Source organism: Bombus huntii, unplaced genomic scaffold (genome assembly GCF_024542735.1).
Source record: "Bombus huntii isolate Logan2020A unplaced genomic scaffold, iyBomHunt1.1 ctg00000130.1, whole genome shotgun sequence".
In the NCBI taxonomy this organism is placed as follows: Eukaryota; Metazoa; Arthropoda; class Insecta; order Hymenoptera; family Apidae; genus Bombus; species Bombus huntii.
The window spans coordinates 115,440-141,213 of record NW_026099378.1 but is presented as its reverse complement, the minus strand read 5'-3'; the positions used below and the strand labels follow the sequence as shown (position 1 = coordinate 141,213).

At 45.3% G+C, this 25,774-nt stretch overlaps 3 protein-coding genes across 3 annotated transcripts; all 3 read right to left on the bottom strand.

Moving 5' to 3' along the window:
• Positions 1-15,037: 15,037 nt before the first annotated feature.
• Positions 15,038-16,337, bottom strand: LOC126877178 (uncharacterized). Its single transcript, XM_050639994.1, has 3 exons — positions 16,279-16,337; positions 15,924-16,146; positions 15,038-15,313 (listed from the first exon to the last, which is right to left on the bottom strand). The coding sequence occupies exons 1-3, from the start codon at positions 16,335-16,337 to the stop codon at positions 15,038-15,040; spliced, it is 558 nt and encodes a 185-aa protein (XP_050495951.1).
• Positions 16,338-16,856: 519 nt separating this feature from the next.
• On the bottom strand, positions 16,857-17,348 carry LOC126877177 (uncharacterized). The gene has a single exon (XM_050639993.1). It carries the CDS (start codon positions 17,346-17,348, stop codon positions 16,857-16,859), a length of 492 nt encoding a protein of 163 aa, XP_050495950.1.
• Positions 17,349-17,365: 17 nt separating this feature from the next.
• Positions 17,366-17,980, bottom strand: LOC126877176 (uncharacterized). Its single transcript, XM_050639992.1, has one exon. The coding sequence runs from the start codon at positions 17,978-17,980 to the stop codon at positions 17,366-17,368; it is 615 nt and encodes a 204-aa protein (XP_050495949.1).
• Between the last annotated feature and the right edge of the window lie 7,794 nt (positions 17,981-25,774).

The following is a 25,774-nucleotide window of genomic DNA, read 5'->3' as shown; positions in this document are numbered from 1 at the left end:
ATTTTTGGTTATCCAAAAAGAAAACAAATTTCTCGCTCATCAAAGTGCAACTAAATCTATTCAAGACTAATTATAATTACTTTCAGACGTTGCGCTCGTGTCAATATCTCCGGGTCTGAAACAGAATTTCTCTGCTACGTATCTGTTCCGTCATATAATTCACAAATCGCTAACTAACTGCACTGTATTTATCTTTAATTGAATCTGTGTTGCATTTACATTAGCGATTGAGTTGCGAGAATTTCAAAGCTTACTGTTTGGCAACATTCGTGCCACTGTAATCGTTACTTCAATCTTGCCCTTTGACCCCAAATTTCACGTGGCTAAATGCGATCTTTGCCACAATTATTTCTAAGCATAGATACGTTCTACTATCTTTAATGAAACTAATTGCAACATTCTTACTTTTAGATATTTTTTCTACGAATATATACTTTACATCTGCAGAAATATATCTTAACATACCGAATTTTACCGAAAAGTTAATTATCAATATCAATATCCTTTCTCGTTTTGATATGTCTCAGTTCCCTTATTTTTTCTTAACTTCATCTTGTGTCTTTATACTCACTGACTCTTCGATCGAGAAACACTCACTACGATTTCTTCTTAGACTAAACATTTATTGTCTATGGCAAAGCTCGGCATAACAAACGTTTCGACTGCATTAAATGTTACAAGAAGTCGTTATGAAACCTGTACTCTAAACTCTAAACGAATCACCAGTCTGCAACAGAAACTCTGAGATACGTATCGCACCATTTTAGTTAACAACCGAAGATTAACGATTTGTTCTACCCAGAAGCATCCGGCTGGCCACAGTGAATAGTTTCAGGCATTTGTCCTTTCGCCGAATCTAGAAATAACATAAAAGGAGATGCACGAGTACAAGCTATTCAAGTTTGATCTGCAGCGGCACATGAGTCAGAGGACAATTCAAATCATGTTGTTGTTTTGCCTCGGAGTATCAAGATCGTTAGGACACACGTAATATAAGAATAAATAGACTCCGGGTAAAACAATGCCGCCGTTACGTGCAACCATCGAACAAAGACGGATTCGAATTTTTCGGCTCTCCCCCAACCAGTATAAATAAACGGACACGATCGCCAGCGAAGCGATAATTGTACGAGTTATACGAATTATACCAGTTATCGATTAATATCTACGAGTTATCTGCGAACGATTATACACTGTCTTTGAGAATGCGTTTGTACCAGCGACTTTGGACATTATCTATATTTATTTATAATTTATTTAATTCATTTCAAATATATTTGACAGGTTGCAACAGTAAGTTCTCGTTGCCGTTTCATCAATCCTCTACAATTCCGCCACAAATTGGTGACATCCGACGTGATTTGGAACGAAGAAATGGCAACCGCTAACGAAGATAGCAAAGTCACAGCTAGTGTAGCAATCACTATGTCTCCTCTGCTACCTTCAAACATCACCGCGTGGTTCGCCTTATTAGAGATGCAACTTCGCACGGCGGACATCTCGTCGGACAAGATAAGATTCGCGACTCTTGGAAAATGTCTCGACGGTCGACTTCTACAACAAATTGAGGGCGTCATGACGGATCCTGATTTGACGAAACCGCCCGTTTTCCGGAGAAGTTTTCTACGACACGGTGTGCAACACCATATCAGAGCGACGCGGGGACCCCCCCCCCCCCCCCCGTCACGCCAAACTACACCGTCTCGTCCCCGATCGACTCAATCTGGCCGGCTCAATTCGCCGCGAAGGCGAAATTCGAAGTCATGATAGAGCAAGGCGCGATGCAGCCATCGAGAGGCCCATGGGCATCACCCTTGCACATCGTTCTAAAGAAGGACGGATGGATTCGACCTTGTGGCGACTATCGGGCCCGCACCACTCCGGATAGATACACACCGCCGTACATAGAGGACTTCGCGCCGAATCTGTATGGTAGGCGTATCTTTTCTAAAATCGATCTCGTTGACGCTTACCATCAAATTCCAATCGCGCCGGAGGACGTAGAAAAAACCGCGATCACAACATCTTTTGGCATTTTCGAAGCGACCAACATGACGTCAGAGAAACGTGTCAGAGATTCGTGGACGAAATCACGAGAGGCTTTGATTTCGTCTACGCATACATAGACGAGTTTTTAATCGCATCCGAAAACGAAGAACAACACCGCGAATACTGGCGGATTTTGTTTAAACGCCTTAACGAGTACGGGGTTGTAATATATATCGTGAAATGTGAATTCGACGTGAGCGAAATAAAATTCCTCGCCACTCCCGTAACGTCCGATGACTTCATCCTTACCATCTGGGAAGGCCGGCTGCCGGTTCACGTGCAGCATATTCTGGCCGCCGTGCAGGATAAGAGCCCCGTAACGCTGACCCGGATCGCCGGCAGCATTTACGAAATACACTCGGAACCAGGACAGGTTGTCGCGGTCAGCACAGACCGAATGACTGCGGTATCTAATCCACCTGCACAAAACGTCGGAGCTAGTGATTCTACCGCTGCTGCCATCAGCGCGTTGAGAGAGCAGACGATCCAGATGCAAGCGCAAATGAACGTGCTGCCCATGGATAATCTTCGACGACCGCGACCACGATCACGCTCTCGTACGAGATACCGCCGCCGTTCGAGATCCTGAAACACGCTGCGACAAGATGGTTTAGTTTTTACCACGCTACGTTTCGGGAACGCGCGAGAAAATGCAACTCACCGTGCAACTGGAAGCCGGGAAACGGCTGTAAACGCGGCAAACGACGACAGCTTGATGTTCCGCCGCATTTTCCTATTCGACAAAAACACGCGTATCTCGTATCTGGCAGACACCGGCGCCGACATTTGCATCTACCCGCGCAGCAGAATCCGAGGACATGCGAGATAAAGCGAGTACGAGTTGTTCGCGGCTAACGGGCACAAATCGCAACGTACGGGACCGTCGCGGTCCATCTTAACTTGTCCCTACGGCGTGCCTTTAAGTGGTATTTTATTGTGGCCGACGTCCAAACACCTATTATCGGTATGGATTTTCTAAGTCACTACGGCTCGTGGACCCACGTAATAAAAGACTTCTCGATACGACGACCTAGTTATCTTCGAAGGGATACACAGCCACGGTCAACGTTTCATCTATAAAAACCATCTGCGGTAATTCAGTGTATCATCAACTACTGGCGGAATTTCCCGGCCTCACTCGTCCGCCGAATTACGGGAACATCGAAACCACGCTAGGCCCGCCAGTTTACAAAATACCCCGCCGCCTCGCACCGGATCGGCTCAAGCAGGTGAAAGTTGAATTTGAACTCATGATTGAGCAAGGCGTGGTGCGACCATCGAAAAGCCCGTGGGCATCACCTCTGCACGTCGTACCGAAAAGGTACGGAAACCTGCGGCCATGCGGCGACTATCGTGCGTTAGGTGGTACACGCCACCACACATAGAGGACTTCGCCCCCCATCTACACGGTAAGCGCATAATTTCAAAAATTGATCTCGTTCGCGCTTACCGCCAAATTCCAATTGTGCCGGAAGACGTGGAATAAACGGTAATTACAACACCGTTCGGAAATTTCGAAGCGACCAATATGATGTTTGAAACGCCGTGCAAACGTGCCAGCGATTCGTCGACGAAATCATCCGCGGTCTCGATTTCGTCTACGCGTACACAGACGACTTCCTTATCGCTTCAGAAGACGAAAACTAACCTCGCGAACATCTGTAAACAGTATTCAACCGCCTCAATGATTACGGTGTAGTCAGTAATCCCTTGAAATGCGGATACAACGTGAACGCCGAAGGAATCAAGCCGCCGACTGAACGTGTCGAAGCGATAATCAGAATCCCGAAGCCCACGGATGTTAAACAATTACGCAGGTACTTCGGTATGGTTAACTTCTACCGACGTTTCATATCGGGGGCCGCAAAAATTTTACAACCGTTTCACGACCTGTTAAGAGGCGCGGAAAAGGGCAACGCGCCCATCGAGTGATCCAAACAGGCAGAGGACAGTTTCGAAGAATCAAAACGTGCCCTCGCGGACACCACGATGCTGGCGCATCCGATACTAGGTGCGCCCATCAGCCTTACGGTAGACACGCCCGACTATGCAGTAGGAGCCGTTTTACAACAGTACGTGAACAACAAATGGCAGCCGCTAGGGTTTGCCACGAAATCTCTAAAACCCGCGCAACAAAAACATGGCGCCTACGATCGCGAACTGCTCGCGATGTAAACCACCGTAAAACGCTTCCGACACGCCGTTGAGGGTAGAAACTTTATAATCTATACCGACCACAAACCCCTCATTTACGTATTTCGACAAAAACTTAAAAAATGTTCGCCACGACAATTTCGCTATCTAGATTATATAGCACACTTTACAGTGGATATCCGGTACGTTAAAGGCGTAGAAAACGATGTAGCCGATACGCCATCTCGCATCGGGACAAGTATTGTCAGTCTTAGTTAACGGGTGTTTTCCTCGGCGTCAACTTACCCGGCACCCGGGTACCCCTAGGACCATAGGGGCTGGGATACGCCCAACCATCGCGCAAGGCACCCAGTGCTACCTTGATTAGCTAAGCCTGCAGGGGCTGTCGCTCGTTACAGGTCGAACGGGGCGATTGCAAGCCCTACTGTCTCACCAGGACGGTTCCAGAGCAGGCGGGACGCTGCTCACCCACCGAAGACCATTCGGGGCGAGCCATTACCCCTTCAATCGGCCCTCTTGCCAGCATCTTGGCCATCAATCACTGCCACCACGAGTCCAAACCCATAATTGGCCGAGCAGAGGGGTCGCTACTCCCTCCGGGCTTACACTCGACCTCCGTGGTACCATCCTAAGTCATTGGTGGGACTATCATGTGGATGTACCGCCACGTCACTGCCGGCCGGCGAGCTGCTAACCGTACTCGACAGATCCAGATGGGACTTACGTAAGCGGGGGCCTCAAGGTACAAGGTACCCGGGAACTTATCCCGACGGTCCCATCCTTGGCATCGGGATCGTGGGTGCGCTACTACCCAAGGCCACGTACAGAGAGCATAAACGAGCCTCTCGCTTACACTCCCGGCGACCTTCCCTGCGGTGTACATAGAGGACTCACGTAAGCGGGCCGCTGGTCCCGATGGTCCTCCCTGACTGCGGGAACGTGGGTTTACCAGCCCCCATAGACTTACATAAGCAAGTCCTCTCTGCGGAGCTCGCATCGGGACAACTGAAAACTCGGTAGATCACCGAACGTTAGCATCAGCGCAAGAAAGCGACAATGAACTACGCCAAATCCTCAACTCTGACTCTCGCGCACTGCGACTAGAGAAGATCCGTTTTCCCGAAAAGAATGTGGAAATATTTTGCGGCATTTCGACCAGAACCTTGCGGCCGTTCGTACCGAAACCGTTACGACGCAACGTATTTCAGTCGTTAGCCGGACTTTTCCATCCGGGGATACGAGCCACGCAAGAACTGACCACAACGCGCTTTGTCTGGCCGTCCGTAAACAAAGATTGCCGTACGTGGACGCGACAATGCATACCGTGCCAACGCAGTAAAATCACCAGGTACGTATTTTCAGCACATGTAGACATTATCGTAATGCAGTATTCGGAGGGCTATCAATATTGTATAACGTGTATCGATCGTTTTTCGCATTGGCCCGAAGCCATTCCCATCGCTGACATGGAAGCGCCAACCGTTGCCTCGGCCCTCCTTTCAACTTGGATTTCTCGTTTCGGCGTTCCCTTAAAAATAACAACTGACCAAGGACGCCAATTCGAATCGCGCCTGTTTGAAGAGTTATGCCGGTTGCTCGGCGTAACCTACCTACGCACGTCGGCCTATCATCCCGCGTCTAATGGAATGGTACAACGCTTATATAGACAGCTTAAAGCGGCGATCAAGTGCCACGACACGAGCAACTGGGTCGAAATTCTGCCGATCGTACAATTCGCCGATTATAACCGCGATACAGGAGCGCCTTAACGCAACGGCGGCCGAAATGATCTACGGCACCGGCATACGATTGCCGGCAAAGTTCTTTTTACTAACCAATCAGCGGGCCAACTTCGAATTCGCGAACCTGCTAAGAGAGCGGATGGAGAAAGTCAGGCCATACCCGGTTACGCGTCATGGCGAAAAGAAAATTTTCGTTTTTAAAGATCTAAAATCATCGCCGTATGTTTTCTTGCGCCATGACGCGATAGGAGGCCCTTTACAGCCGCAGTACGGCGGGCCGTTTAAAGTGTTAGGGAAGTGATACATTTACACTGTACATAAGAGTGTGTGTGTAAGGGTCAGAGGGCGTTCAGGTCTTAGTTGAGACAAAAGACTGCCGTTAGAAGATTCTGGATAGTCGGTTGGCGACAAGCGTGCGTGCAAGACGTTCTTCAGAGTGTAATATAGATGTATAGCTGTTGTGTGTGAAATGTAGTCAATTATTTGTATTTCCAAATCCTCGAATTTCCTTAACATAAAGTTGTAAAAAGGGATGAAAAAGATTATATTATAAAAGTAAATAATCGCGACGTAACGGTTTCCATAGACCGATTAAAACCCGCGTGTATAGTACCGGACGACTTAGAGAAAAAAACGGCCGAAACTCGTAACATACGTATTCCGGTAGGACAAACGAACGCCCGCGACGAAAGCGGTGCAAATAATAATAATCGAACGACGGATGAAAACACCAGGAATAGGTCCGTTAGGCGGTCTGGGCGAAGAGTCCGTTTTCCCGATTGGTTTCAGGCAGGTTTCGGTTGAGAGTCGTAAATTGTCGGACGCAGGATGTATCGTATGTATCGAAAGTATGTATTTAACTTTTAAAATAGCGACTACCAAGAAAAAACAGTGTAAATAATTTTTTGAACGTAACCTAATAGAAACGTTATCACTGGAAGGGGGTGATGTAACGGCACATGAGTCAGAGGACGACGCGAATCGGGAGCGACTCATGTTGTTGTTTTGACTCGGAACATTGACACAGCCTTGACGCATGAAATGTAACGATAAATAAACTCCGGGCAAAACAATGTCACCGCTACAAAGAACAAAGGCGAATTTGAATTTTTCGACTCTCCCCAACCAGTATAAATAAACGGACGCGATCGCGAGCGAATCAGTTATTAACAGTTATTAACGGAGTTATACGAGTTATCGAGTTATCTGCGAGCGATCATACACTGTCATTGCGAATACGTTTGTATGAGTGTCTCTCGACAGTATTTATATGTCGGAGATTAAAGGACACCGGAGCCTTCCTCCTGGAGCCTCGGAAAAAACCCATAAACTTGTAATTAAAGCTTACAGTTATAACTAAACGATTTGTCGTCACTCGATCCAATCCTACCTGCTTGCGACTTACGATAATAAACTTGGGCTTAAGGCGACCATCAGCCGCCGAACGTAGCCGCGCTCAACGGGACGGGCGTTCCGTCCAACAAAGGCGCGAAGTTACAGTATGACCCTCATTAAAAGAAACACCCATAGAGGTATTTGATAGTAAAACATTCCAACGGTCCCTTCGGACAATGAATACCAGACGTGGAGGCACGTACACAGCACAAGTTCAGCCAGCCCGGAGACCCGCTATAAAACCGGGGTTTTTTTCGGCAATTAAGATTTTTGCAAACGGACAGGCAGCTTTTGTCCCAAATCGACCAATCGACAGCGACGCCGATCGGAGGAGCTGGCATACCTAGACACACTACCAGAGGTTGTTTCGGTGGTGACGTTGGGACGAACATTCATTCCTCCGGGAGATCTCATCGACGAAGGGACCAACACCGCTTGATCCGCGAGTAGTACACGTTCGAGTCAGTGTCAGTCTATCTCTCCTCCCGTTGACCGCAGATTCGTTACCGGACCTAAGACCCGCGGCGTTCACACTACGAGATATACACCGCTGCTATTGATTGCCGCGTCGGGAGTGTTCATTCGCGCGTGAGAAAACCGTATCCGCGCGCGCCTCCGCGACGATGGCCAACTCCAAGGAAGATCCACCGAACGCTCACAGCCCTGCTTGTGACCATTCTACGTCATATATTTATTAACTTATTTAATTATTTCAAATATATTTGACGGGTTGCAACAGGAATCTCTTATTCCCACTTTATTAATCCTCTAAACAACTAACTATTTGGAATAAAATATTCTTTATATATGTCGGAGATGAGAGAACACCAGGGCCGCCCCTCCGAAATTTCGGGAAAATCCATAAAAATTGTAATTAAACTATTTGCCGTTATTCTACCCAATTGTATTTATTTGAGATTTGTGACAATGAGCTTGAGCTCAAGGCGACAGTCAGTTGCCGAACGTAGCCGCGATCAACGGGACGAAAGCTCCGTCTAACAAAAGCACGGAGTAATAACATAGCCCGTATTAAAAGAAATACCCGTAGAGGTACTCGACAGTAAAAAAAAAAAAGGTTCCAACGGTTTCCTCGGGCAAAATGATTACCAGATGTCGATGCATCTGCGCAGCATAAGTTCAGCTAGCCTGAGGACCCGCTTTAAACCTTAGGATTTTGTTAACTAAGGTTCTTCGAACGGACAAGCAGTCTTTGTTCCAAATTGACCAATTAACAGCAGCGTCAATTTCCCTCAGTTTTCAAATGAAGACATCTCTCCACTAATCCGAGAATGTCGTTCTCTTAGACACACCCATCATAGTTTTCATTGACAGCGCCACCGTGACGGAAAGTCACTTTCTCACCGGTACGCGCTCTTATACGAGTTAACTAACGTCTTGCTGGGTAACCATTACATCTTAGACTTGGACGAAGAAACAAGCCTACTAACCCGTTGACCGTGGATGCGTTATCGAGTCTTAGACCAGAGTCACAAGTCCACATTTGTACCAATAAACATTAGCTACACCCGCGATGGTAAAGTAAGTAAAGGTTCATTGAACGCCCCAAAATTCCAACCTGACTCCGACATATACAATGTCTCAAGAGCGAAAAGAATCTCCATCTGAATTCCATTTCTATGGTTCTATTCATAGAAATATAAATTTACAGTTTACTTCCAATAATTCTTCTTGTTTTCCTCGAAAAGTTCAACTTTCACTTACATCTCCATAGACATCGGCAGTTGCTCCGATTTCGCTTTTCACAGATTCGCTATCTCAATTCACACTTTCGTCTTTACTTGCCTTATCGACGACTGACCGTTTTCTCGAGCAAATATTGGATCGAGAACGGTTAGTCGCGGCGTGGCAAGCGAAACGCATCGCATCTCCTCGATATTCGAAGAAATTGCTCGAGAATGGTTACGAAACAATCTATCGATAGGGAACAAATGAAATTTCGTTGGTTGTGGTCGATTTGTAAATCTAGACGGAAACTTTGAACGTCGTGGTCGGCGGTCGAGGTCAACGATAAGCGGTAGTCGTTCTCCGATTGATAAGAAAACTCAAGGACAATTTGCTATGGCTGGTGATAGCGCTCCGTGACGGGGATAAATTGTAATTGAGGCTGGATGTACGACAGACAGACGGAGAAACGATGTTAATGGGCATAGGGACTGACAGGTTTGTCAATTTGCCTATCGCAACCGCGACCGCGTTACGTGACGTAAAATATTTCAGTTTCTAGAATCGGGTAGTAACACCAAAAATGGTGTTTATGACAGTCCTTTTGTTCACGAAATGTCAAAAGATTTGTGTTACGCCACGAGGCTTACCACAGGCTGTATTTTCTAACCGTCGCTCGCGGTCCTACAACGTCGCAGGCAGACCGTCTTATCTACCCGCCGGATCATATACAATGTATCGACGAGAGCATAGTTGTCGCCAAGTAGCGAGCTCTAGAAACGTCGATTTTTGACCGTTACGTTTTTCACACAAGAAGAGGCATACGTGATCATAGGCGCGAGCGGTGGCGTGACCCGAGCATAGTGGGGGTCGTCTTCCAAATGAGACAAAGGAATAATCGAAGGGCGTTCAGTTCCTTCTGACGAGTCAAACGTGACACTTCGACAAATCTGACGAGCAAACGAATTTATCTAGGGATATCGCAAAGTCGAGTCAAATTTCTGTAACATCTTCATCATATTATTGTAAAATATATTGTTCTACGTTAACCTGTTAATACAGTGCTACATTCATTAAACCACCTCTGTTATCCTAACCGAAACAGGGGAACGACTATTTCGCGGCGTCGATTAACATAATCGTAGCGAGAATTTACGCCTCTCGCTGACGCGATCTCCTAGCGACCGCGTCTCTCCGCGAACGGTCGTAACAATTTGCGAATTCATTAAAATGATCACTCTCATTTTCATAAGTTATAATGAAATTTATTCGGATTAAAATAGAGTATATTAGGATTATTCGGTGACTATACCAAATCAGATTAATATAGATTAATGATACAAACTATAATACTTTTCCTACTACTTCTTCTATATTATTGATTACATTATAATAATAACTAGGGATTTTTAAAATAAGAAGTATTAAAATAGAAGTATTAGAACAGAAGTATATCGGAGATTTTTAAAAATTTGTTATGTAAAATCATTCTTTTAAGATGATTACAAATTTTTTGTCAACGAATCTGAACGAATATAGAAAATAAAGTGTGAAATGTTGTGTGTTTATTGAAAGGAATAAGAAAAAAGTTTGTTTAAAGAGAGACAGAGAGGAAGAGTCGTGTGAAATTTTAAAGACGTCATACAACATAAAAATGCTATCAATATTTTTATCAGCCCGAGATACAAGCAGGATGACCAGCGTGTATGGCTAACGCCATACGCGTTTCTTTTTTTTTTTTTGTTTAATTCTTTTCATTCACAATCTGTCTAATTTGGACATTTGGTAGGACATTTTTTAACTGTTTGATTATCATGTGGGTGGCTACCCCCAGCGGGATACCATCTTCGTGTTTGTTAGGTTGTGTCCTTTGTGAGGTTTGCTGGGTGTTTCCTTTTCAGTCTTCTATCCATGTTTGGGGTGTTGACCGTTTCCACAGCTAGCCGGTTTGGCTATGTTCCTATTCTTTCTTTGTATTTTCCTGCGTATCTGTTAATTTCCTCTTTGACCGTTGGTTACTTCTCTATTATTGGTTTTATGCGGTCGTATATTATTTTCTCTAGTATTTTGGAAAACACAGGAAGTGATATTGGTCTGTAAGATGCGGTTTGATGTGGGTCTTTGCCTGGTTTACGTAACATTATAATCTGGCTAGTTTCCATAGTTTACGAAAGTATTGGATTCTGGGTATTGAAATGAATATTATTGTCATTAGTCTTATCGCTTTTGGCGGAAGGTTTTTCAAGATTTTACCACTGATTAGGTCGATTCCTGGTGCTTTATTATGTTTTGTTTTCTCGATTATGTTTCTAATTTCTTGTGCTATTGTTTTAGGTATGATGTAGTGTCTGTCAGTTGAGGTACTAGTGGTTTGCGCATCCTCGTCCGTATGGCATTTGGGGCTGCTGTTGTTGATATTATGTGGTGTAAATGTGTTGTAAAGGTGGTTGGAAAATTCTTCAGCTTGCTCTTCGTTGCTTCTTGCCCATGTATTGTCTGCTTTTCTGATCGCTGGGACTAGTTTGGTTGGCTTCTTTATTTTCTTCGTGGCTTTCCATAGGGAGCAGTTGAAGTTCTCGTGTACAGAGAGTGTCTCTATGAATTTTGTGAATTCGTTATTGTTGTGCTCTTTTATTTTGTTTTTTATTTCCTTTGCAAGTTTGTTTAGGTGTTTTTTGTTTTCTAGTGTTCTATGTTTTTGCAATTTTGCTTTCGCTTTTCTTTTTTCTCTAATGTTTTCAAGTATGTCTGGCGGAATTATTTTTATTTGTCTGGTGGTTGGATCAGGTATAGTGGTTGCCCATGCTGCTTCTTGGATAGTTTCTGTCAATGTTGTTACTGCCTGTTCGATGTGTTCGGGTGTTTTCAATTGGATGTTGCAGTTGGTTTTGCTCTCGATTATTTCTTTAAAAGTTTGCCATTTGGAGGTTTTGTTGCATAGTGTCTCTGGATTGCTATAAAGTATTGGCTTGTTTCTGTATGCAATTATTATGGGTGTATGATCGGAGCTAAACTCGAGGCTGGGTGTTATTTTTAGTTTATTTGCGTTTAGTCCCTTTGTAACTGCAAACTCGAGTAGGTCAGATATTTTACTGAGGTCTGTCGGCCAGTCTGTTTGTCTTCCTGTGGGTAATATATTGAGGTTCTTGTTTCTAGTGTATTTTTTCAGGGTTCTACCTCGAGATGTAGTAATTCGTGATCCCCATAGCGTGTGCTTTACATTGTAGTCTCCCGCTGCGATATACTTGTCATCTAAGTACTCTTCCCACATTTGTGATGTAATTTTGTGTCGTGATGGTACATATATTGCTGGCAAATGGGAGTGGTTGCTGCTAGTTTGTACTGTACCGGTGGTTGCTTGGGTATATTCCTTTCTAAATTGGATGTGTAAGTGATGTTTGATATCGTTTCTTATTATTACCTGAGGGATGTTCGGCATCATATATGGTGTAGTAAGGTATTTTCATGTAGCTTTTTGGAGTGAAGTGTGTTTCTGAAACAAGTAATATGTCTATATTGTTGTTATATAGGAATGTTTTAATTTCTGGGGCCCATTGTTGTAGGCCGTTTGAGTTCCAGGCTGCTATTTTCAGCGTGCCCGTTTTTATTTTTTGCTTAGCATGTTTGTAAGAAGTTGTGACATGACTGTTATTTGTTGCGTTTGCTGTCTGAGAACTGCGTTTTGTTCGCTTATCATTTTTGTTAGCATTTCGATGTTTTCGATGGATTGTTTGAGCAGTTCCTTGATTTGTGTAGTGTCGTTGCTGTTATTATTCTGATTTTGGTTGTCTAAGGGTGGCGATTGGTTGACTACTTGCGCGTAGCTTCGGCTACCAACGGTGTTGATGTTACTGTGGTTATTGTTCATTACGTGCTGTAGATTTGGTGTTGTCTCAGTTTCTGTGCTATCCTGTTGCGCGTGAATGTTATTGTGTGTTCTGTTTCGAAGCGGCGGAGACAGTTTACATTGCAGTTGTTTTCTAACTACACAGCCTTTGTAACTGGCTGGGTGGTTTCCATTGCAGTTGTAGCATTTTACTTCATTTATTTTTCCTATGTATGGACAGTTTATTGTTAGGTACTTTTGACACACACCGAATTTCTGTTGCAGTAAATTTTTGTGTGTCCATATTGCTGGCACCGTATGCATTGCGGTATGTCTTTTTTATGTCTAGGTGGCTCCACTGTTACTATTGTGCTTAGAACTTTTTTAATGTCAAACATTTCTTTGTTATTATTTTTAGGTTCGAGTTCTATTAGAAATAGCAGTAATGGTTGTTTAGTATCATATCTCGTTATGTTGTTTATTGCTCTTACCTGGTGTCCGATTTTGGCTAGTTCCTCGCATATGTTGTTTGTATTTGTTTTTGGGTGTAATCCTCTGATTACTGCTTTGTAACTTTTATCAGTTTTGAGCTGGTAAATGTGATATCCGGCGTTTTTTCTTTTCGTGCTTTTGTCACTTTTCTAAAAGTTTCTGGGGTGTTAGTTTGTACTTTTACCTGGTCTAGTTTTAATTCTTTTATACTGTAATTTTCTTTTTCTGCCGTGTTGTTCAGTAGTTCAATGAGGGGGTCTACTATTTGGGCTTCTATGTAAGTTGATGGTGGTTTGGCGATGTGGGTTATTGGTTTTTCGGCTGAGTGTGTTTTTTTCTCTTCTGGCAGTGCGCTGAAGGAGTTTCGGAGAGTGATTTCTTGTAGCCGTTGTTGCTTTTCTGCTTCTATAGCTTTCCTAATGTTTGTGTTTGGTGTTATTTTACGTTTTTTGTTGTAAATTGCGACCTTCCATCTTTCATCCTGGTGGGTTACTTCGTTGTTGATTTTATTCTCGTCATTATTTTGTAATGTTTCCATTTCTATTTCATTCATAGCTGAGCACTCCTGTTCTTCGCTTAGTGACTGACTTGGATTTGTTATATTTGTAACTTTGTTTATGAAATATGTTTTGCCTTTGCTTGTTATTTTTATTGGCGGTATTTGTTGTTGCATTTTGGATTTTCCACGATTGGCGTTGGGTGTTGTCGTTCTTCTCTTACTTTTCCTCACTTGCCGCACTTTCACTGAAGCACAGTTTCACACGCCCCTTTAGCTCGGCTGCTCGGGCAGAACTGTGTGTACAAATTGTAGAGGAATTATTAGGTTGTCCGAAAAGTTTCTTTAGTTTTTTAAGGTGATAATATATGAACAACAACTTCTGTTTTATATTATTTTATTGAATTGGGTATGATCCATTTTGTTATATTTCTATTATTATGTTCATGCATAATTCAATAAACTAATATAAAACAAAAAAACATTTGATTGATTCCTTCAAGAATGATATGATAATTTCTTTAATAATGATGCGACGATTTGCTTAAAAATTCTTTAAAATTCAAGATAAAAGTCTTACTCGTTGACGATTACACCGCGATATTGCGTCTGCAAGAACGCCCATCAATATAACGATAAAATGAAATTCTTATACTTCATTATTGTCCTTACTCTCTTGATTTCCCTCTTTCCAGATAACTGCTTCTCTTACGAAAATTAAAGTTGGAATTAAAACTTTTGTTGGATGGACATCTGATATTTAACTGATTGTTACAACGAAATGAAACGTAATTAAGTTAGAAGAATTTTCGACGATTTCTAAGCTATCATGTGAATATCATAAGCAAGTCCATCGGAAATTATTTAAAAAGCAATAAATAAAAAAAGATCTAGTGCGTCGTCTTTTGTGCGTCCATGTACTTTACTTTTTCCTGGTCTCGTTATTCTTTTGCTGCACTTGTGTATATTGGAATTTTGGGAAAATACCTTAATACTTTAATTTAGATTTTGCCATAGCCGCAATTAAGCAATTGTCGTTATTGAATCCGATTGTATTTGTTCGAGACTTGGGCTCGAGGCGACAATCAGTCGCCGAACGTAGTCGCGGTTAAGGAATGGACGTTTTTATGTAACATAGGAATGGAGTAATAGTATAGCTCTTCTTAAAAAGAAATAGTTGTAGCGGCACGCGAATTGATGTTACAACAGCACAGACTCCGACGTCCTATGCAACCTCCTCAACAAGAGTAAGCTATGACGACTCGCCATCAGGTCTTCGGCCCATGCAGGCGACCCGTAAAGGACTCGAGACCGAATCACTTCCTCGTAGAGTCGGCGAACTCCAACTGCTGCTCCGCCGATGTTCGGTAGTAAGCTGCATAAGGCGTTGGCTGCAGCTGTCACCCTTGCAACCAGGAGCTCGAAGTGCGGCCAGAACGCCCATCGGCTGTCGATGGTGAGGCCCAGGTATTTCATCTGGCATCTCACCGGGACTTATTCTCCGTTAATATACACAAACAGTCCAGGAGGAGGGGTTCCTCTACGGTGGTGATCGAATAACCACAAGGCCTCGGACTTGGCTGGAGACACGCTCAAGCCGAGCCTCTAGATGGCGCGTACTGCACATGCCACGGCGGCCTCGGTGAGGCTCAGAGCCTCGTTCCACCAACGTCCCCGGCCTGGACCAAGGTATCGTCGGCGCAGCACACCATGTCTGTGCCCAGGGAAACGGGACATCGAAGGACCGAGTCATAGGCCGTGATCCACAGGATAGGTCCCAACACTGAACCCTGTGGAACACCACGCTTGACCGACCTCCTCTCTTCACCATTCTTGCCGATGTACGCTACCCATCTGTTGCTCAGATACGCCCGAATGACATGAACGAGATACGACGGCACGTCAAAGTGTTCCAGAGCCTCCACTATCCCGTCCAAGGTTATGGCGTTGAAACCATTCGTGACGTCCAAGGAGACTGCCAACCCCACACCTTCTAGGGGAAACACTGGCCTCCGCCATGGACCTCACTCGTTTCACTGCGTCCACCGTCGAGCGGCCTTGTCGAAAGCCATACTGGCTATCGTACCATCCAGGCACTCGACATATGGGCCTGCAGACGGGTGGCAATTATCCTCACAAATAGCTTGTCCACCTCGTCCAGAAGGCCAGAGTTCAGCAGTGTTCTCTCCGCAATAAGACCAATGTCACTGTCCGCAATGTCCGGGGGTAGACGATCTCCTTTAGGCATCTGGTAAAGAGATGTCGTAGGCGGGAAGCCATGGTGTCGATCGACTCCGCCCAAACTCAGCCTGGGATGCCATCCTCTTTGTCGCTTCGAAGTGCCCCACTTCGGTAACTCGCAACTCTTCGCTCCACTCCGTCGTCGTCGTCGTCGTCACCGCCTCGTCGTAGGAGGAGGAGGATGGCACTGATTGCCTCACTTCCTGTCTTCCGGTGGGAACAGAGTCCCGATCACGTTGGCCAGCAACACCGGATCCATGTTTGCGGTCAGCGGGGGGGCCGAAGATCGCAACTTCTTCGTCGCTATTTTGTAAGGCCGCCCCCACGGATCGGAATCGACCGCTTCGATCAGCTCCGTCCAGGACTGAGTTTTCGCGATATTGATCTCACGCTGGAGAGTGCGTCTCGACTCTCTGTACGCCTCGTAGCAGCTGGAGATCTTCTCTTCGTCGCGTGTCAGCCTACGAAGACGAGCCTTCAAGAATCTTCTGCGGGCTCGAACGCAGGTCGCTCGCATCTCCGCGATCTCCGGATTCCACCACTACACTCCGCGGTCGCATCTACCACCCGGAACGGAGCGCGGCATCGAGGCGTCGCACGCCGCGCTCATGTATCTTCGGAGATCTTCCGCCTACTCGTCGGGCTTTGTCGGCCTGTGTGACCTCGGGGGCCATCTCTATCAGTATGTAGAGGTGGTCGGATAGGGTTTCCACCCCCGCGGCCACTCTCCAGTCGTGGATCCGCCTGAATAGCTCCGGGGTAGTCCACGTGACGTCGACTACGGAGGATCCTCTCCACGCCACGCAGGTGCTCGCAGAGATCTGTTTGCCAGTAGGAGCCCGAGGCCCGCTGCCCAATCGGTGAGTATCCTTCCCCGAGAGTTGGTTCTGGGATTGCCCCATTGCGTCGAGTGGGCGTCGAAATCCCCGAGGACGAGCACCTGGCGGGGAAGGCATCTTCCGACGCACTCTTCGACCCGGTCCAGGAAGTCCTCGAACGCAGCCAGGTCAATGTTGGGGAAAACGTAGACCGCTACCACCGCTACTCCAGCCCACTCGACCGCGAAGAAGCCGCTGCCACGATCGAGCAGGACGCCGGCGGCACCCAAGGCTGGCGTCCACGTTATGGCCGCGGTTCCATCCAGGTCCCCGACCCAGTTGGGAGCGTCGGGGACGCGATACGGCTGGCCATCGCCGCAAGGGCGACCTCGCTCTCCCGGATGATCTAGAAGAGCAGATCTTGCGCCCTTCTCGACCTGCCGAGAATGCATTGAAGGAGGCGCTTAAACTACTCGGTCACCTCCATGGCCTCGTCCCGACGATCTGCCGCTGCTGCTTTGGCGGTACTCCCTGGGGTCCTTTCCGCAACTGGCACGCGGATGGGTCTCCTCCTCTTGACTTTCGGGGGGGGGGCGCAGGCCGCTCCGATCATCCTGTGCTTGGCGGGCGCCCCGAGCAACTCGCACAGGGGGCACTTGGGAGCGGAGGCGGGACAGCCTCTGGCGCGATGTCCGCTTCCGCCGCACCTGTAACACAGGTGCCCTCGATCCTCGCTGGACACGCATGTTGCGCGTACGTCCTCCAGCTCCAGGCACCTGAAGCACTGCAGGGGCCGCTCCGGGATGGCTCTGATCCTCGCGGTTGACCAGCCCAGGGCTATTTTCCCTGCCTGGGCTAGTTTTCGGACTCCCGCCACCGGGCACATGATCCACGCCGACCCGATGCCGCCTCTGGTGGCGCCGATCTCACCGACATGCACCTCCGCGCAGCCACATTCTGCCGCCGAGGCCAGTGCTTGCCGCAGTTCCTCCTTCTTGACCGAAATATCTATCCCGGTCACTCGAAGTTCCGCCTTTCTCCTGTCCCTGTCTCCAGGGACCCTGATAGTGATGGCGCCCGTCATTGCCTTCTTTATTTCGACGATCTCCACACCGAGCTCCGAGAGCGGACTTTCGCACTGGCTGCTTCGAGCACGTCGGCGTACGATATCCTTGCTCCCTCGTTCAGCGTTAGAGTCACCGCGGATGTTCGCTGTGCTGGAGGGAGCGTGGCCGTCTTGGGTACCTGCGACGGTCCTTTGTTCATTGCGGCGGCGCTGGGTCGGCGCGCCTGTCGCTCTTACCCTCCCGCGGAGGACGGCCGGACTCGGTTGCCGGGCCACTGCACAGCGGGCACTCGTGAGCGCAAGCAGCCCTTCTAGACATTTCCTGGCGAAGGGCTGCGTTTTCCTCCTCCAGAGCTGACAGCCTTGTTGCCTCCACGAGCCTGGTGGCTCCGGTCTCGCTGCCGCGCGCTGATCCTGTCCTCCTCGGCGATTCGTTCTTCCACGCGGCGGTGAGGTAGCTCGCCGCGTCCTTGAGGGCTTTTATGTACGCCCCCTTGAGGTTGGACGATGATGTCGCAACCCGCATGATTTCAGAGACGTGCATAGTTAGCCCGGCGCTGACGACCGCGGCCGAGCTCGTCCTTGTTTGGAATGCTAGTTCCTTGGATACGTCCGGGGCTGTGATTATGATCCTCCTCTTCTTTCCCCTGGACGCCGTCGAAGTCACTGATGAGCGCGGCGCGAACGAAGCTACCGATTCTTTGTCGTCGGACTTGGTTCTCGCCCACAATCCTCCTGCCATGGATGACATGGCATCAGCTACCATGGCCGGAGCGAAAAGCACACTCTCCGACCTGTCTGCAGTTTTACGCGAACCCCTTGTCATTCTTCTTTGAGATTCCTCCGCAACCTCCATTCTGTTGCTCCCCGCCTCGCCAAGCGCAGAAACACGTTCGGGGGCCTAGCGGTCCACCCCCGAACGGCCATGGTCGTGAGATGACGACGCAGTGGGGCCCACTTGTCTACCCATAACTGCGTCGTGCAGGTATCTCTCTCACCTGCATCGTAAACGTGTTTCTTTTTATTATCTAACTCCGTCATTGTATATAAATGTTTGTCGTCCACGAAAGTTTCCATCCTGGCGCCACTCACTCTTTCGCACCCTACCCCGGTGAAGGCCGGTGCAGGGTGACGGGGAGAAGGTCAGGTGAGTGGTCTTGGCAGATATGGGCCTACCAACTTCTCCGAAATTCTCCGCACCGGATCGGCAAACTGGCGGGTGCCAGAGTCGCCGACCAGCCACCACCCGACTATAGGAGAACGTCAGATTCATCGGGGTTAGGTTGGGGTTAGGTTGGGGTTGGCGCCGTCAGCGCCCGCTGGCAGCGGTGGAGACGTGGACTTCCCACCGATCACATGGGTTAAGCAACGGTCGCCGCGGCACGGACAAGGATGGGTGAACGTTCGGGCGGGCGCTGGCGAAGAGGAAGGAGGCGCACCGCCGCCATTTTTCTGGGATTCTCCAAGGAGTACTAGGCAGGCAGAAGCCCCCGGAGCGCAGGACTACCCCGGGGGTAACCGGCGGAGCTATCCCGGCCGCCACAGGAGCACATGGAAACCAGGAAGAAAGGCGTCAGGGACGGGGTCCCCAGGAAGACGCGCAGGATCGAGGCGCTAGGGGGTGTGGTCCCCCCTAGTGTTCCAAAGAAGAGCAAGGATGCCTCCCTTCGAAAGAAGGAGAGATAGACGCCCGGGGGTGACCGGCAGAATTCGGAAGAGAACCCGGGTGCGTCTCGACTCAGGCGTCAGGATAGGCCACCGTGGAGTTTTAGTCGGTAAGAGTCCGACACTACCCGCCTAGCGGGTGTCCATGAGGATTTCTCCACGAAAAAAAAAAAAAAAAAAAAGGTTGGGGTTGGCGCCAGAACGTGGTCCTACTTCCTGAAAACCCATACCCGCCTCGTGCTCTCCACCCTTAGCCTAACCCTAACCTAACCCCTTAGGAGAGTCATAGTTACTCCCGCCGTTTACCCGTGCTTTTGTTTTCTTTTTTCAATTCATCCACGTTGAGATGGAAGAGAAAATTCGGTCGAGAATGGGACCTGTTGTCATAGGTCTCCAATTCCCGACCTGGCTGCTAGGTTTATCTGGTATTAACTTAGTCCTATTTTCCTTTCATACGGTCGAAAATAAGAACTATAGAACAGAATATTAACAAATTTTTGTCAATATTGCGGGCAGGCCAGATATCATTAAGTGCTCTTTTTAAAATCCATCTGGTCCTGCCGCAGTCTTCTTCCTCATCTTGTTAAGTTTCTCACTCACATCCTCAGCGGTGTCGACGGAAACAATTCGCTTATTATCAGCTCAGAGGCGCTATTTCTTGGGATTGGGGAATTGAATGGTCCTGCCCGACCCCACAGATCCTCATAGAGCCTCTTCACTTGTATTGCTTTTGCTGGTTGACTGTTTGGTTCCAGGAATGCACGATCGTTGTTAACAACAACGTTGGCTAACTTCTTAGGACATTCTTTAAACAACCGCTGGCAACGTGCGTAGGAGTATCTTTGCTTTTTGTTTCTATAGCAATAATTATTATTCTTTTTATTTCCCTTATTTTGCTCCATATAGAGATGTGTAACCTCCTTTATATAGAGTGTTAACCTCCTTTAACGGCGGGGGTACATCAGTTAGTTTCTCTACTTATTTTTCTCGTTGGAGTCTCCACTGACGGGTAGACTCCTCATTAAATATTTCCCCGCTAATTTCAGGCTCTTCGCACATCCGCGCATTGCCTGAGTTAACGGGATCGCACTCTTCCTCTGTCACCTCGGCAACCTCCTGAGGGCTGGTATCCTCACTAGCTATCTTTAGTTTCTTTCTCTTGTTCTTTATTTGTTCTACTGTCCTGCTAGTGAGGATTTTACTTATCCCGATATTAGGGTATTTGAAGTCCTTATAGATTTCATCGAATTCCTTCAGGAGAGTTGCCTCCTCTACATTTTCTTGTGTTTGGGGGTTCGTTCCCCTTCTTTTCGCGTTTCTTACGGCAGGGTGCGCATGCCGTTCGTGGGTGGATAATCCTCTCTGAGTCCCGAAGCTCATGGGGCAAGCTTCGCATTTATACGCTCCTTCTTTTCTTTGACTAGTGCCACTACACTTTGGAATGTGGCACTTTACCCCATGGAGCTTTGAGAAACTCCTTTCGCAATATAAACATCCCCACTGGATGCGAGCATCCGTGCGGTGTTGACCAAGGTGCCTATCCAGGTCTGATAGCGCCATGAAGAAAAGGTGAACTTGCCTTTTCTCGCAGACCGGACAAGCAATCTTGTCTCCTATTAAAGGCGCTATGATCTTAGGAATCAAATTCGGGGGCCTTGCCAAGTCATTACCCATGGTCCCCTCCGAAGCGAATAAATCCGCCACAGCGCTTCCAGGATCGAAAAGCGGTATAACCGTTAGATTGGCAAGCCGATTCTTTATTCATTTACTTTCATATAGTCTTCCGGTCCTTCGTCGCCGCACTCCGTTTAGCCATGGACGCCGCGTCCGGAGGACCATTCCCCACGCCTACGCCGGCGTACATGTTACCGGCGGTACCACGGGGAGGTAGGAGTGCGACTTGAGCAGACGAGACCGAAGTCTCCCCTGTCCTTGAGCAACTATCACACACCTAGGGACCCATAGCACAACCATTTAACAGAGACATGCTGTTTACAGGCCTTAAGAGGGTTATAGTTACTCCCGCCATTTACTCGCGCTTTTGTTCCATATTAATTCTCGATATTCATAAAAATAACAATGTAAAACGAAAACTAATAAGATAACTGTTCGCTCTATTTATTTAACACCATCGATAAAGTACTCGCAGTTTAATTACAATCGCTCCAGCGATTTGAGAAGATAGTGTTTTCGATGTATACTTTGATGTGTGGCAGCACTCGACAACAAATATAGCCACTCGACACTAACTTCTGTCGGACGACGGCAGCGCAATGGTTAGTGCCTTACCTTACGAATGTTCGTGACCCGGGTTCAAATCCCGGCGACCGGAGTCTGATTTTTCTTCTACGCATCAAAAACGGAAGAAAATCAGCAGTACCCCATCAGCGACATCTACAGCCAGCAGCTCAATTATCACGGACAACACGGATACCTCAGATATAATACTTGATGTGAAATTTGTATACATAAATAGTCACTTTTAGTAATAGAGACCTTCAGATTCGTAAGAAATAAATGTCACACTTGAATATCATCATTCGCAATACAACTAACATTCATTCCTTATAAAATGTTCCAAGTATAAATTTTTTCTACCCACTACGAGAAATACAATAAATTTTGATCGGTATAGTACAAGTACAGCAAATTGAAGTCGTTCGTCCTGAATTCTTCGTCATTTTATTACGTCGTCAAGGGATTAACCCAACAACGCGTATAAGTAGATGAATTGTACGATATTATACTTTTTAATAATTTATACTTGCATAGCCTTAGCAATGCTACGTCTACTTTGACTAGAACAGACAGCGAGCTGCCTGCATACTGATCATGCACAAAAATAGCATTGTGTCTACACTGGAGCTGGCGAACAACTCGTGAACAGAACACAAGCAGACCTGTTCGCGACTGTACAGCCACATAATAGGCGGAAGTGATACAGTAAAGTCGTAAAGTAAAGCATTAAGTAGAATCATCAATTGATCTAACAATATACCGTATACATTCTGCACTTACGCAGGCACTCTTGCGTCAGTTGTCTGAAATTTTAATTCAATTGGCTTAATTAATTTAATATCTATTTTGATATATCAGTTCATAATACAGACAGGATTTTTGATTGCTTACTTTTTAATTGCTCTTAGCAGCTTTTACGGAAAAACCACGTTTTCTATCGCTTCGTTAGAATTTTGTGTTACAATTAAAATTGCATCAGAATCGTTCTGAAACTACCAATTTATTCATGTTCCTAAGTGCGTTACTCTTCTTGAAGCATTCTGTTACAAACTTTAAAAACTAGTCCATATATCCTTAAAAGTAAGAATGGAAGTTTTTCACTTTTATAAACAAAAACTTTAAACGGCAGCAAAGTTAAATTTTACTTGGATATCAGTATATTTGCAAAACTTACAGCACCGATTTCTAACCCTATCTTATTTATTTTCAGAAAACTGTAATCTAACGATTTAAGAAAATTATGTGTTATATCATAATTGTAACTGTAATGTATTTTGTTTGATGATGAATAACATACAACGTACTTCGAGATAATCTTTCCACGGAAATTCCACTTGCCTCGATAAAAAAGATTTGCTTGTATCGCAGAATGAGCAAAAAGCGACACGTGTAGAGGTGTCTATGAGAATTGGTGTGTCAACTTATGGCTATATGACGCTATTATATGATGAATTGCACGATTGTGTTAATAGTTCATGACACGTTTGGCGATATCGAGAATGTAGCCGCCAGATCCCAATAGGTTATACAAAGCCAGATTTTCTGCATCCATAAAGTGATTTCTACACGTTGATCCTTAACGAATCTTCATAGGTGTCCACTATCTTCGATGTCCGTGTCATAAATCTTAATTTTAAAACACATATTTGCCTGGAAAATAGAGTTTGTCAACATTGTAAATCGTTTATCTTCCTAATTACATGTTATTAACATGGGAATTTAACATTGTATCAAAGCTATTAAATCTTTGAATGCAAGTATGCCATACTTTTTACTTTTTCTTGCAGGAGAGAAAATCTTATGTGCACAACAATTTCAAAATAAATAACATACTTTTTATTTGCTTGTTGCATTAAATTTATGCTTGTTTCGACAGTTCTGAACATTTTAAAAGTAAAGAATGATGTTAGAAATATCTGCTTTTTTGCAAAGTTTGTCAACTATTTTTAAATCTTTTGCTCTATTACCTTCAAAATATAATCAAAAAAATCCACAGAAATTGATTTATCACGTTTATCATCTCTTGTGATCTTTACATAAAGTAATACCAATGCCACTGCAACGAATATTTTATCTTCAAGAAGCCAGCGCGTGTTGACAACTCTAAAATTTTAACACTTGAACTTAGCAATAATCACTGGATCAATTACTGGATCAATTTATGAAAAAAGATGCATTTATGAAATTCTTATTATAACATGGACTATCCGAATACCGTGCAGATCAATACCCGAACGAGATAACGAGATAATCACGAAGGTTTCAATAAGTCGCTGACAATTTTTAGATTTATTTTATTTTCTATAAGCGGCCTAATGCCTATGGAAGCTAATACACATTTAGCTATCGCAGAGGCATAAATTACAGACATAAATTAAAATAAGTTTAATCATTGTATTTAAGTATTTAATTTGTCTAAAAATTTATTTTTTTAACTAAAAGTAGCTTCGTTTATACTAAAATGATTTTGAAAAAAATTGACTAGCATTAATAATAACATAATAACAAAAAATTTTCTTAACAAAATTTCAATATTTATATGTACATATGTTACGTTTTAAAACATGCAAGAAAATATGTGAAATCTTTGTTGGCAAAGCGTGAAAGAAGGCTGCTTCTGAATAGAAATCTTAGGGCATGTGTTAGCTACGATAATCATTGGTTTCTCTAGGATTTTTGCTTTCTGTCTCGTTCAATAGCCGACTACATGTTGTGTATCTAAAAAATAATTTAAAAACGATATCGTTGCAGAAGTTCCGAGCTGGAAAATTTCGTAATCTTTCCGGGAGCTTCTAACGTCTCACGTTTGTCCTCGTTAGGAGGAGACGCATCTGCGAAGGTGGTTGCAACAGCTCAGATATCGTTGATTTAAAAATTAACATCAACGATATTCACAATTACACTTAATCCTAGGTTCAACTAGTTTAACTAGGTTTTCTTACAATTTTATATTTTCAAGTAATTTAAGTATATTTCGTAATATATCGAATGTAAATACGAAACTCGAACAATAAGAACGATAACTAAATTAATATTACGTCCACATGATACATTACAATTACATTATCAAACGCAATATCGAAAGATCATAGCAAGCTTCTTCCTATTCGAAAATATAAATAACTAATCGAGGTATATATGTATGCTTTCAAATACATTGTTTTATATTATCTAATGCACATTCATACATAGGTGCATTTATCACCTACTTTTGTAAACATTATTTATATACCATCACGAACATTATTTACGATAAAGGAAAACGAAATAATTAAACAATTGTAGTTATTCAATCCGATTCTAATTGTTCGAGATTTGTGATAATGAGCTTGGGCGCGAGGCGACAGTCAGTCGCCAAACGTGGCCGCGGTCAAGGGATGAACGCTTTGTCTAACAAAGGTATGGAGTAACTCTATAGCTCTCCTTAAAAGAAATACTTGTGAAATATTTGTCCCGTGGCTCGCCCCACGCAGACCCTATTCTTCGAGTAAGATGATTGCCAGATGTCGATGCGTCTCCGCAGTACATGTTCAGCTAGCCTGAGGGCCCGTTATAAATCTTAAGATTTAGTTAACTAAAGTCCTTCAAACAGACAAACAGTCTTTATCCCAACTACGAGAAGATAGGGGAGACCTATTTTTTTTTCAACGAACAGCGTCTTCCACTACTTTCAACTACGGCAACTTTTCCTCGCGGGCGGCTAGCATCTTTTTCTAACCACCGATATGGAGATTGACCAATTAGCAGCAACGTCAATTTCCCTTACTTTCTGAACGAAGGCTATCCTCGACAAATCCGATGATCTCGTGCCCTTAGAACACCCCATATAGTTTTCCTCTGAGACTATCGTCACTAGCGTCGCGAGTGCCTAATCGTCGTGATTAATTGTCAAGACTGTAACAGCTCCAT

Coding starts and splice junctions, on each gene's coding strand:
- LOC126877178 (XM_050639994.1), bottom strand. CDS start 16,337: ATGGATCCGGTGTTGCTGGCCAACGTGATCGGGACTCTGTTCCCACCG. Junction 16,147..16,278: donor TTCCCACCGGAAGACAGGAA/GTGAGGCAATCA, acceptor ATGGCATCCCAG/GCTGAGTTTGGGCGGAGTCG. Junction 15,314..15,923: donor ATATGTCGAGTGCCTGGATG/GTACGATAGCCA, acceptor GTGAGATGCCAG/ATGAAATACCTGGGCCTCAC.
- LOC126877177 (XM_050639993.1), bottom strand. CDS start 17,348: ATGCATTCTCGGCAGGTCGAGAAGGGCGCAAGATCTGCTCTTCTAGAT.
- LOC126877176 (XM_050639992.1), bottom strand. CDS start 17,980: ATGACGGGCGCCATCACTATCAGGGTCCCTGGAGACAGGGACAGGAGA.